This window comes from Nylanderia fulva, unplaced genomic scaffold (assembly GCF_048542155.1).
Source record: "Nylanderia fulva isolate GAGA-0341 unplaced genomic scaffold, ASM4854215v1 Scaffold739, whole genome shotgun sequence".
In the NCBI taxonomy this organism is placed as follows: Eukaryota; Metazoa; Arthropoda; class Insecta; order Hymenoptera; family Formicidae; genus Nylanderia; species Nylanderia fulva.
Window position 1 is genome coordinate 1 of NW_028190850.1, and position 12,188 is coordinate 12,188.

The 12,188-nt window shown below is 31.6% G+C and overlaps 2 protein-coding genes across 3 annotated transcripts; both read left to right on the top strand.

Annotated features, from left to right (window-relative positions):
- The first annotated feature begins 3,676 nt into the window (after positions 1-3,676).
- Positions 3,677-4,466, top strand: LOC146720229 (uncharacterized). The gene is made up of 3 exons (XM_085488889.1): positions 3,677-3,804; positions 3,925-3,998; positions 4,324-4,466. Exons 1-3 carry the CDS (start codon positions 3,677-3,679, stop codon positions 4,464-4,466), a joined length of 345 nt encoding a protein of 114 aa, XP_085345015.1.
- Positions 4,467-8,097: 3,631 nt separating this feature from the next.
- On the top strand, positions 8,098-10,921 carry LOC146720230 (dynein light chain roadblock-type 2-like). 2 transcript variants are annotated; one of them, XM_085488891.1, is made up of 4 exons: positions 8,098-8,120; positions 9,885-10,040; positions 10,157-10,491; positions 10,565-10,921. In XM_085488891.1, exons 3-4 carry the CDS (start codon positions 10,434-10,436, stop codon positions 10,774-10,776), a joined length of 270 nt encoding a protein of 89 aa, XP_085345017.1. In that variant the 5' UTR covers positions 8,098-8,120; positions 9,885-10,040; positions 10,157-10,433; the 3' UTR covers positions 10,777-10,921. The 2 variants fall into 2 exon arrangements, with proteins under 2 accessions (XP_085345017.1, XP_085345016.1); XM_085488890.1 differs by lacking the exon at positions 8,098-8,120 and adding an exon at positions 9,237-9,663.
- The last annotated feature ends 1,267 nt before the right edge of the window (positions 10,922-12,188 follow it).

Here is a 12,188-nt window from a genome sequence, read left to right on the forward strand (position 1 = left end):
GGTGGTGAAATAAAAGGGACAAAAGAGGGTGAAAGAGGACGAAAAGAGGGTGAAGAGTGAAGTGAAAAAGGAAACAACAGAGGGTGAGAAGAGAGAAAAAAAAACTGAAAAAAATAGGACGAAAAAGGGTAAGTTAGGGCGAAAAGAGGGGTGGGAGTGATGGTGGGGGGGGGGGGCGGGGGGGACGGGATGTGGGAGGAAGGAGTGGATGGAAGTTGAGGAAGGTGTGAGTGAAAAGTGAGAAGAGTTTATATATATATTATCTATATATATAAGCACCGTCTGTCTGTATGTATGTACGCGAACTACTTCCGCATTTGTGGACCGATATTCGTGAAACTGGTACCAAAATGTTGCAAATTTTTTGGGGGTGGCTGCTGTGGGGTTTTTTTTTAATTTTAATTTTTTTTTTTTTCTACAGAGGAGGGTATGTTTAATCTTTTTTGCAATATTTCTGAACACATGGTATCAAAATGTTGCAAATTTTTTGGAGATAACGACGATGCGGTTTTTTTAAGTGTTACACCCCCACCCACGCACCCACCCACGCATCCACCCACGCGCCATGCGCATTTATGGACCAATTTTCACGAAATTAGTACCAAAATGTTGCAAATTTTTTTGAGAAAACTACTGGTTTATTTTTTTAAGTTTACCCCTCCACCCACGCACCCACCCACGCAATCGTATATTTATGAACCGATTTTTTTTAAATTGGTACCTCTTCCGGCTCTTGCCCATCGAGCTTTCTGTTTTACTGCAAAAAATGATTATATTTATTTATATTTATTAACTATTATATTATTATATATAATATTGAGGAGGGAGAGGGAGAGAGAGAGAGAGAGAGAGAGAGAAAGAGAGAGAGGGATTAATTTAATCTATATATATAAGCACCGTCCGTCGTCTGTCTGTCTGTCTGTGCCCGAACTACTTCCGCATTTGTGGACCGATTGTCTCGAAATTGGTACCAAAATGTTGCAAATTTTTCGGGGGTGGCTGCTGTGGGTTTTTTTTTTAATTTTTTTATTTTATTTTTTTTCTTCAGAGGAGGGTATGTTTTTGCGAAAAAATTTTTTTTTTTGCAATATTTCTGAACACATGGTATCAAAATGTTGCAAAATTTTTAGAGATAGCGACGATGCGGTTTTTTTTAAGTGTAACACCTCCACCCACGCATCCACCCACGCATCCACCTACACGCATGCGCATTTATGGACCAATTTTCACGAAAATTAGTACCAAAATGTTGCAAATTTTTCTGAGGAAACTGGTGTTTTATTTTTTTAAGTTTACGCCTCCACCCACGCAATCATCCACGCGCGTGCGCATTGATGGACCAATATTTTTACGAAATTGGTACAAAAATGTTGCAAATTTTTTGGAGATGGCGACGATGCGGTTTTTTCAAGTGTTACACTCACCCACGCACCCACCCACGCGCATGCGCATTTATGACCAATTTTCACGAAATTAGTACCAAAATGTTGCAAATTTTCTGACAAAGCTGGTGTTTTATTTTTTTAAGTTTACGCCTCCACCCACGCACCCACCCACGCAATCGTATATTTATAAACCGATTTTTTAAAATTGGTACCAAAATGTTGCAAATTTTTTGAAGATGGCGACGATGTGATTTTTTCAATTGTTACACCTCCACCCACGCATTCATCCACGCGCGTGCGCATTTATGGACCAATATTTTTACGAAATTGGTACAAAAATGTTGCAAATTTTTTTGAGAAAGCTGCTGTGTGGTTTTTAAAGTTTTATCCCACCCACGCATTCACCCACGCATTCACACATTTATTCACAGACTTTTCGAAATTTGTACTCAAATTTTGTTGGGGATGGCTACTATGATTTTAACAAATTTTTATCATCCTATTCATCCACCCACGCACCCATGCACCCATGTGCATACGCATTTATTGACTTGGTCACACCAATAAGTAATTTTAAATAAATTTGTGTACATGTTTGTGATTGCAAAAATTTGCAACATTTTGGTACTAATTTCGTGAAAATTGCATACAAATTAAAGGTTTATTTACACGAATTGCACACATAATCACAAATACGTACACAAATTTTTTAAAAATTACTTCTTGGTGTGACCAAGTCAATAAATGCGTATGCAAATGGGTGCATGGGTGCGTGGGTGGATGAATAGGATGATAAAAATTTGTTAAAATCATAGTAGCCATCTCCAACAAAATTTAACTACAAACTTTTCAAAAAAGTATGTGAATAAATGTGTGAATGCGTGGATGCATGCGTGGGTGGGATAAAACTTTAAAAAAACCACACAGCAGCTTTCTCAGAAAAAATTTGCAACATTTTGGTACTAATTTCGTGAAAATTGGTCCATAAATGCGCATGCGTGTGGGTGGAGGTGTAACACTTGAAAAAACCACATCGTCGCCAAAAATTTGCAACATTTTGGTACCAATTTTTAAAAAAATCCGTTCATAAATATGCGATTGTGTGGGTGGATGCGTAGGTGAAAGCGTAAACTTAAAAAACCCCCACACACATACACACAGAGAGAGAGAGAGAAGAGAGAGAGAGAGGGAGAGAGAGAGAGAGAAGAGAGAGAGATGGTGAGGTAGAAGAAGAGAGAGAGCGTGTGTCTAAAGAAAGAGGGAGGGAGAGAGATAAGGAGAGAGAGAGAGCTGTGTCTTAAAGAGAGAGAGAGGGGAGCGCGTGTGTTTTAGAGTGAGAGAGAGAGAAAGCGTGTCTTAAAAAAAGAAAATAAAATTCTGGGAGAAAGAAATAGATAACATAGTAGTCATCCACAAAAAAATTTAAACATTTATTTTGGTATAAATTTCGTGAAAGTCGAACAACAAATGTGGAAGTAGTTCGCGGGTAATACAAAAAAAGAATTAATTTTTTGTGTTAAAACGGATTTAATATAGACTATATGAGGACCGCGCAAAGCGCGGTCCGAATAGAAAGGCTGGCTTTGAGGACCGCGCGAAGCGCGGTCCGAAAAGCTAGTATATATATAATCCTGATGAGACGTCAGCGGACGCGGACAGAGAAGAAGAAGAAGAAGAAGAAGAAGAAGAAGACGACGTTACTTCATTTTTCATGAAAAACGTCACTTTTTGACCGCTTGTATCTCCAGAACGGCTTGACCGATTTTATTCCTTCTTGGCTCAAATTACTCGTGGCGATGCCGCCTTTCAGGTTATATTACGTGCAATTTAAAATTTTTTATATTTTAGTAGTTCTACACCCCCAAAAGATGGACTTTGATGGTGCAGGATAAGAGACTTGTAGTGTCTTTTTTAAGGTCTTTTAGGGTTTGAACACATGGCGGGAGACACTACCGCGTCTCCTGATACAATGTATTGTATGATAAGAAGATCGGTTACAAATCTTTTTATGATATAAAACGATTAGTTTTCATTTTTTCTTTTTGAGAACAGTAACAAACATGAAAACTTTCCAAGCACCTCTAGCGGGAAAATATTCCAGTCTTCAAAAGTATGTAATATTTTAATTAATCTTTATAAAACTAAAGTGGTGTTTGTAAATCAGTCAAACCATTAATGTATCAGTGAAAACTTTAGAATATGTGTTTTTCAGAAATTTCGGCTTACATATGGGACAGCAAATCTCTTCTGCAAAATTGGCAACTGAGGGACAGTAAATCTCTTTTGTGAAAATGGCAACCGAGGGACAGCAAATCTCTCCTGTAAAAATGGCAACCGAGGGACAGCAAATCTTTTCTGCAAAAATGGCAACCATTAAACAGTTTCCGGTTGCAAAATCTTGTAGTGCACAAAACATAAGGTAAATATTTTCACAAGCTTTAGTTTTTTTAATAATATATTATACTTTTTTATTTTTGGAAGAAAATTTTTTATATATTCGTGTATATTTGCAAATTGTTAATAAAACTTTTTATTTCAGAAACTTCAATACCTTTAATGAAAAGGAAAATGATAAAAATAACACAAACGTAAACATAAATGCAGATTTATTAAGTACGTACACAGAAAATCTGAGGTATAGTTGCTTTTACTTATAAAATAAAATTTGTGATAAATTTAATGTAAAAAAAAAAACTTTGGAATATATATATATATATAAATTATTATTAAAAGTAATTTTTTGTTTAATGAAAAATTAAAAATAATTATTAGGAATGAGAAAAATATCAATTATATTTTTTATTCAGATTGCTTCAAATTTGTAGTATAATATTTACTAGGAATTATATATTTATATACATCTACATAAATATATAAATAGAAAAAATAGAATACATAAAAATTTAAATTAATATTTCAAATCTTTTGTTTATTTCAGTAAAGACTCAAAGTCAAGTACACTCATCCGATATATCAGAAACAAATTCCGTATCAGAATTAAGTACCCTCTGCCGCTGTACAGAAGAAAGATTTATTGTCAAAAAGAAAAGTAAAAGGAAAACAACCGGATGTTTTGCATAATGCAATTTGTAAGGTAACATTTTTATTGGAAAACAAATATTCAACTTCTTCGCAATCTACGCTAAAGCCCGAAGTAGAAGAAGATGTAGCTTTTTGCCAGTTAATACTCTCAACACTAATAAATATGCCACCAAACACAAAAACAGATAAAAAGAAAGAATTATTGCGCATTATATATGATATCTAATGTGATATTCAAGTGAGATATATTTTAAGACAAAAATATATATTATATAGTTAATATAGTACGTACGAATACTTTGTTATTTTGGAAAGAATATATAATTTATTTTATTACAATTATATGTAGTAGTACATACATAAGATTTTTATTTTATTACACAATGTACACATTTTTATTTTATTACACAATGTACACATGTATTTACAATATGTTTCTGTGTTATTACAAAAAGATTCTTACAATATGTTTCTATATTATTACAAAAAAGTTCTTACAATGTTTCTGTATTATTAAAAGTTCTTACAATATGTTTCTTACAATGTTTCTGTATTAGTACAAAAAGATATGCAGTTTATTTTATAATAATTATACAAAGTACAACATATATTAAACGACTTTTTGTAAATTAATCAATTTACTTCTCTCTTTTTTTCATCCACTAAGATTAAGCTGAATCATATGTATTTCTTATTTAATAAATAGATCACGGTTTATAAGTTTAGAGGATTTACAAGCTTATTTTATATATAAAGTAAACTTTAGTAAGAAGATGAGCAAGACTTTTAATATAAATTATAATACTTAAGTTATAACTTATATTATTATAATTTATATTAAACGTCTTATTAAATCTTCTTACTAAAATTCATCCCGATGTTGTCCTCTTCTAACATAATCATACTGCCAACAAATCTCACCAGGTGATGTCATAAAATAATCTGCAAGTTTATCGCGTTGCTTATAAGCATTTGCAGTAGCACGATGCATGGAAGTAGGAGCTATATCTGTAAGTACACTTTCATATTGCCGCCACTGTCCAGGGATTATATTCCCTTCGGCATCTTCTGAGTCTATAAAGCAAGGAGGACAATATACTCTGGCCTGTGGTTGTACACAATCTTGCATATGAATAGGTTTCCTATAAATCCTCCATCGTACCGATAAAATTCCGAAAGTATTTTCTATAGTACGTCTTGCTCTAGACAATCTAAAAATCAGTAAAATGCATGAATAAAATTATGATAATAAATAAATTTATAACCATATAAAATGTTGTAACAATACATACACTACAAACCTGTAATTAAATATTTTCTTTTTTTCATTTACAAATTTTCCAGAGTAAGGTCGCATCATTTTTGTGCTAATGGCAAAACCACTATCGCCAAGAAAAAAACAAGGTAACTTAATATTGCTTCCGGGAAGATTTGCAGTCCCTGTGGGAAGATTTAATCTTCCTTCTTCTAAAGCCATATGAATTTCAGAAGAAGTGAAAATCCCTCCATCACTATTACCACCGTATGATCCAATATCAACTAGCGTAAATGTTCGAAAATCGAACGTCTAACGCAAGCTGAAAAGGCTTAAAACATTATTGCGTTAAAACTCATGCAATCGTTTCATTCACATGCAACATGCATCATGCATCATTTTATATTAATATTATTTCAAATAGCGCTCGGCCGCACAGGTATACGTATACCCCGCGCCTGCTAAAAGGAAGCGCTTACGTCAAATCACCGATAATGGTAAACACCGCGGTCACGCGAGAGGAGATACAATTTAGGCCCGATAAAAACAAAACGATTATGTTCCTGAAAGTAAATAATTACACTAAACGCTCTTTCGCCCTCAGCCGAACTATAAAATAAAGAGAATTGTTCTCGACTATTCTAGAAATACGGGCCTATATAAACCTCCTCTCTCGTGATCGCGGCGCTCTTTTCCGATTGCTTGTCGCGTCAAGAGTGTGCTTATACTTTACGAAAAAGATCGCTTGTCTTTTTCGTTTTTCACGTTTAATTACCGTTGCTTGCGGAACATTTAGTTATTAATTATCGACTCGGCTATTTCTTTTGATTTATTCTTATCAGTTAATTCTCTGGCAATTTCTGTGCGGTTTAAACAATTGTAATTTTTGTTGTTCGTAGTGTAAATATATTTTTTGTTTACGTTACGTGTGTGTCGAGTGTAGTGCTTCGCTGTCCTTTCGCTTCCGACCTTCCTATCCTGCTTTCCGTCGCGCACAGTAAACATATATTTGTAGTCACATGCTGCCATTAGCACTACACTAAAGGTTTTCTTATAATTGAAAAATAAAGTCCCCGAATTGGGCGGAGCTTGTATCTGCACGTGCTTTCCATCAAATGACCCAACACAATTGGGAAAATTCCAATTATCCATATAACCAGCACAAATATTTTTCCACTCTTTTTCCGTTGGTAAACGAAGATAAATGAGTTATAATACCATTGATATGACAGAGCAGGTTTCATGGATAACTTTTCTGACAGTGGATTCTCCACATCTAAAAGCCAACCCAGTGAAAACTACCTAGTCAAAGTGATGTCAATATGACATCAAAACTGTCGTATGTCGTCATTGCGTCAAAGAAGTAATTCAATATGACGAAAAATTGACATCATATATTTTAACGTGCATAATGAAATATTATATATAAAAAAGATTAAAGTGAATGTTTAGAAAGTTTAGATGATATATTGTAGTAATATGTAGGGAAAACTCAATCAGTGTCATATTGATATCAAAATGACTATATTATGATGAGACAATTTGATTCAGTTATATATTACCTCCAGCGTTATTTTATATAGTATATATATATATATATATGCAATTTCTATATATATTGCATTTATATATTGAGTTTGATTTAATGCATTATTTAGTTAATTTTAAATTTAATGTATATATCTTATAGTTTATTCTTTTTAATTGAATTAATCATACTAATTTAGAGTTTATCTCTTTTATTTTATATATTGGAAAGAAAAGATATACACTCTAAAATAATATATTCAGCCAGCCAGTTCAATTAAAAAGAACAGACGGTAGAACATCAGATCTTATTTAGAACAAATCTTTTATGTCACGTGTCATCCGCGACATCCGCAAACGGAACCGACGGAACGTAGTATACGTAGTACGGCAAAAGTGAAGTGCATAATAAATTGTTAAATTATAAAAAAATCTGTGGCGATTACATCGTCACATACTTCCCTGAAATTAATAAGGAAAACACGCATACGAATACGGACATTGACATATACGAAAAGGACAAAGGCACAAATAAATATAAATAAAATATTACAGACGAGACGAAAGACGAGTAGGACAGAAACAAACAAGTAAAAATAGATAGAAAATTCGCGAAGCCTCTCGAAGCCTAGCGAAGGGCGTTTTTGAGGCAAGGTATAAATAGGAGATTTTTAGATAACGAGAGATTCCGTCTTCGACAGTCGCCGCGCACGAACGCACGTTTATTAATCCGAGCGATATACCTATATGTATTCACACGTACAATTTGCATTGAAGAATATATTCAGTTGATTTAATCGTCGCATCACATTATTAATTCCCGCATCGTTCCTCCTAAGCAATCGCGACGCGCGAAAGAGACGCTAAAAATCTTTGACTTGATATCTCGGATCGACATGGATAAAAGAGCAGTAAGTATAAATAATGTACATAATAGTATTATTGTTTTCTACAGCGTATTTATTAGCCTATTATAAGTAATTGAGAAAGTTTGATAAGTTAGGTTAACCGGTGTTTTTCTTGTGTTTACTTTATATATGTAAGAAATAATAATATCCAAAAGAGGCCTTTGTGTAATTATGAAAAGTTGTGTTTGTGTATATGTATGAAAAATGTCTAGAGAAGGTTAGACGGAGACAAACTTTTTCTTTTTCTTTTAAAGTGTCGTTAATATATATATATATCCAGGGGCAGTTTCCATGACTTTTTCTTATAAGAACGGGCAGTTTTGACGACATTTGGTTGTTTTGGCGACCGTCGTCAAAACTATTGCGGTATAAAGACAATTATGACGACAGTTGCGAAATCTACCTATATACTACTGAAATATTAAAAATCTAATTTTACTTATATAATTGTATGTATATCTAATGTTATTATTCGTACACTATTGTTTTCATCATTATATAACAAAATATATCTTTTGATGATTAATATAGAGAGATTTATTGTCAATAATAATATATTTGTTATTTTGTCGCCAAAACTACCAATCTACGAAAATCATTGTGATATAAAGGTTGTTATAGCGACAGTCATAAAATATACCTATATATCGTTGAAATATTGGAAATTAATTTTTTTGTCGCCAAAACTACTTTGTCGCCAAAACTACCAATTATTGCAATGTAAAGGCTGTTATGGCGACAGTCATGAAATCTGCCTATATATATATCTGCCTATTAACAAAGTACAGAAATTAACGCGGAAAGCTATTATATATTTATTAATGCTTTTAAATGAATATTTATGTATATATTCGAATTGCTTGCTTATTCGATGAATGATAGCAAAAGAAGTATTTTTTGGATGTATTGTATATATTATATGTCAATTGGCTATTTTAACGACATCCCAAAAGAGATATACTTTTTTGCTATCATTCATCAAATAAGCAAGCAATTCAAATATAACGTCCATACATTTGCATTTTCACAAATCCAAGAATTTATCTAAAAAAGTTGTCTATTCATTTACAGCAGTATTATCAAGAGACACGGTAGTGTCTCGCGACCAGTTAAGGGCGTAGCCGAGACACCGTGTATCTTAACGCGAGTCGGACATTTGAGTCTTTATAATATTTCGAATTCTCAATAACGGCTGAAGCAATCGAGTTTATACTAGACTTAATCGATAGATTGAGTTTGAATTATATAATAAAAGTGTCTTTATTTCTGCTCTACGTGATTTGTAAGCAGAGATATATAATTGCAAAGTCGAAATATGAAAAATTTCTTTTAAGAAACGTCCCCGTCATCATCATTATTATTATCATCATCGACCACGCAAACATAGTAGTATCGTGCTACACGTATTCACACGTATACAACACATGCGCACACATATATCACACGTACACAACACATGAATAGATGCATGTATTGGAAATGTCCATCTCGCACGTTTTACAACAGACGGCGATAGTTGCCCTCCGCTATATTGACAGCGTGCGGGGTTAGATATTTTCAATTTTCAATTTCAATTTTTACATTCAATTTTAATGTTATTATTTGCAAATTTATTGTCATAATAATTTATGTGCAAGTTTACAGTCTGTGATACAAAATCAGATATTTTGCTATTATTTCAATAATATTTCAATTATATAAATGCCTATGTATGAGTATGCATATATTTTTAATAATTTTCTTAATTAGCTTCTATATTTTTTTCAGTTGTACATCAAGCAGGTAGCATTATCAGCTCACTTGTGAGCATGGGTTGGGCAATGGCTAGTTATCATCGCAGCATTCGATTAGCTTAACAAGATAAATCTAATATCAGTGCTATAGGAACTATTTTACAATTTTTCTGGCATTTTCTTATTGCAGGTACATATATATCCAATAATTAATATACAAAATTAAATATTATTCATCACACACTTTGTATCAAAATAATATATTTTTTAAAATTTATTTAATCATTTTTATCATTGTGATTGTAGTGGCAAGGATCTTATTGCTCAGTGTCATTGCAAGCATCTGGCCTGTATATACCATAATATATTGCGTAATACATTGGCTAAGTATGACAATATAGATTTTGATAGATTCCCATGGAATATTGGAATTTTGTCGGACTTACAGTCATCCACCACATATGCAGCCTACAATTAAAGAACGCATTTATTCCATATGATTTGCTTCCGTTATTGGAATATTTAAAATAAAAATTTTATTAATAAATTTCGATGAAATAATTTATAAGAGGTTGAAGAAACTATGAAACAAATTCAGTCTCATAAAAGGGTAGTTGGAACAATAGTGGTGAATGCAGAAGGTATTACATGAGATCATTGACATGATTTACTTGTAGTTGTAAACAAAAATTTATAAAATTATATCTGTTTTAGGTATTCCTATAAAGTCAACATTAGATAATACGACAACAGTTCAATACGCAGGTTTGATAAGTCAATTGTCAGATAAAGCTCGTTCTGTCGTACGTGACTTGAATCCAACAAATGATTTAACTTTCTTGCGCATACGTAGCAAAAAACATAAAATTATGATGGCACCAGATAAAGAATTCATATTAATAGTAGTACAAAATCCAGTTGATTGATATTTAAAAGAAACAAAAATATATTTCAAAGTTAAGATTTATTTCTTTGGTTGTTAATTTAATCTGTATGCTACATTGTGGATGTTAATATCTATTCAATTAAATAAAGAAAAATAAAAGAATAAAGCTTAAAAATTATACAAAATGCAGTATTTAATTACTAATTTAACAAATTATGAACTTTTAGAGTTTTTAAATAGTGCTTTCTTCTTTGGTAACAATATTATATTTTTAAGTTTGATAATTATGAAAATATGTATATATAGTAATTCATGGCATGTTTATTTTTGTATTTAATACAATTATAAATGTACATTTCTCATCAATAAAATATCACAGTATCTTTTTTATAATTTAATTTTAATATTGAGATTGTTTTTATTCAGTGGAAAAAAAAATGTGTAGTTGGTCCCTATTAATTATACATACATATAAGAGTGTCGCACAAATAATTCTATGCAGTCTTTTTAAGATAATATAAAAATACTTATAAATATAATCAATTAAAATACATATAATCAAAATTGTATTTATTAAAATTCAATAGCATATAAAAAAGATTTTTTGAAATTATATATATATAATAAAAATCCAACATTTTATATATATATATATATATATATATATAAATATAAATATATGTTTATTTATTGTATATCATAAATATATATTTATTTATTTATATTTACCTATCTTTTTTTTATATATATGGTAGAAATACAATGTGAGTTATTTTATTTTGCAAAATTTTTGAAAGTTAAACTATACAATGAAATTATTTCATATAATACCGAGATTCTTTTCATAATAAAGATTAAGAGAGAGTTAGATTTTATCATAAGATTTATAAAAGTCATAAGATAAGGTTAATTGCATATTGTATAATTTATCTCTCATTTTTTAAAGTAAATAAATATCAAAGTTACATTGCTTGAACTGGTGCGTTTGAAGTATGTTGTCTTTTTGAGGGATGCAAGACAATATAGTACAAAAGCATTGCTGTAATTCCCAAGAAAAAGGAAATGATACAAATAATAAAGATTATATTAAAGTACTAAGCCTCTTTAACTGCAGGAGGACAAGCATATTGCCATAATAAATTTGCTGCAATATTTTCAAAAAAGCAGATAACATAGAAAGATAGATGTTTTCAAAATGTTTTGCTATCTACAGCATTGAGATATATAAAAATGTGCACTATGCCAATAACGGAAGCAAATAATATGGAATAAATGCGTTCTTTAATTGTAGGCTGCATATGTGGTGGATGACTGCAAGTCCGACAAAATTCCAATATTCCATGGGAATCTATCAAAATCCATATTGTCATACTTAGCCAATGTATTACACAATATATTATGGTATATACAGGCCAGATGCTTGCAATGACACTGAGCAATAAAATCCTTGCC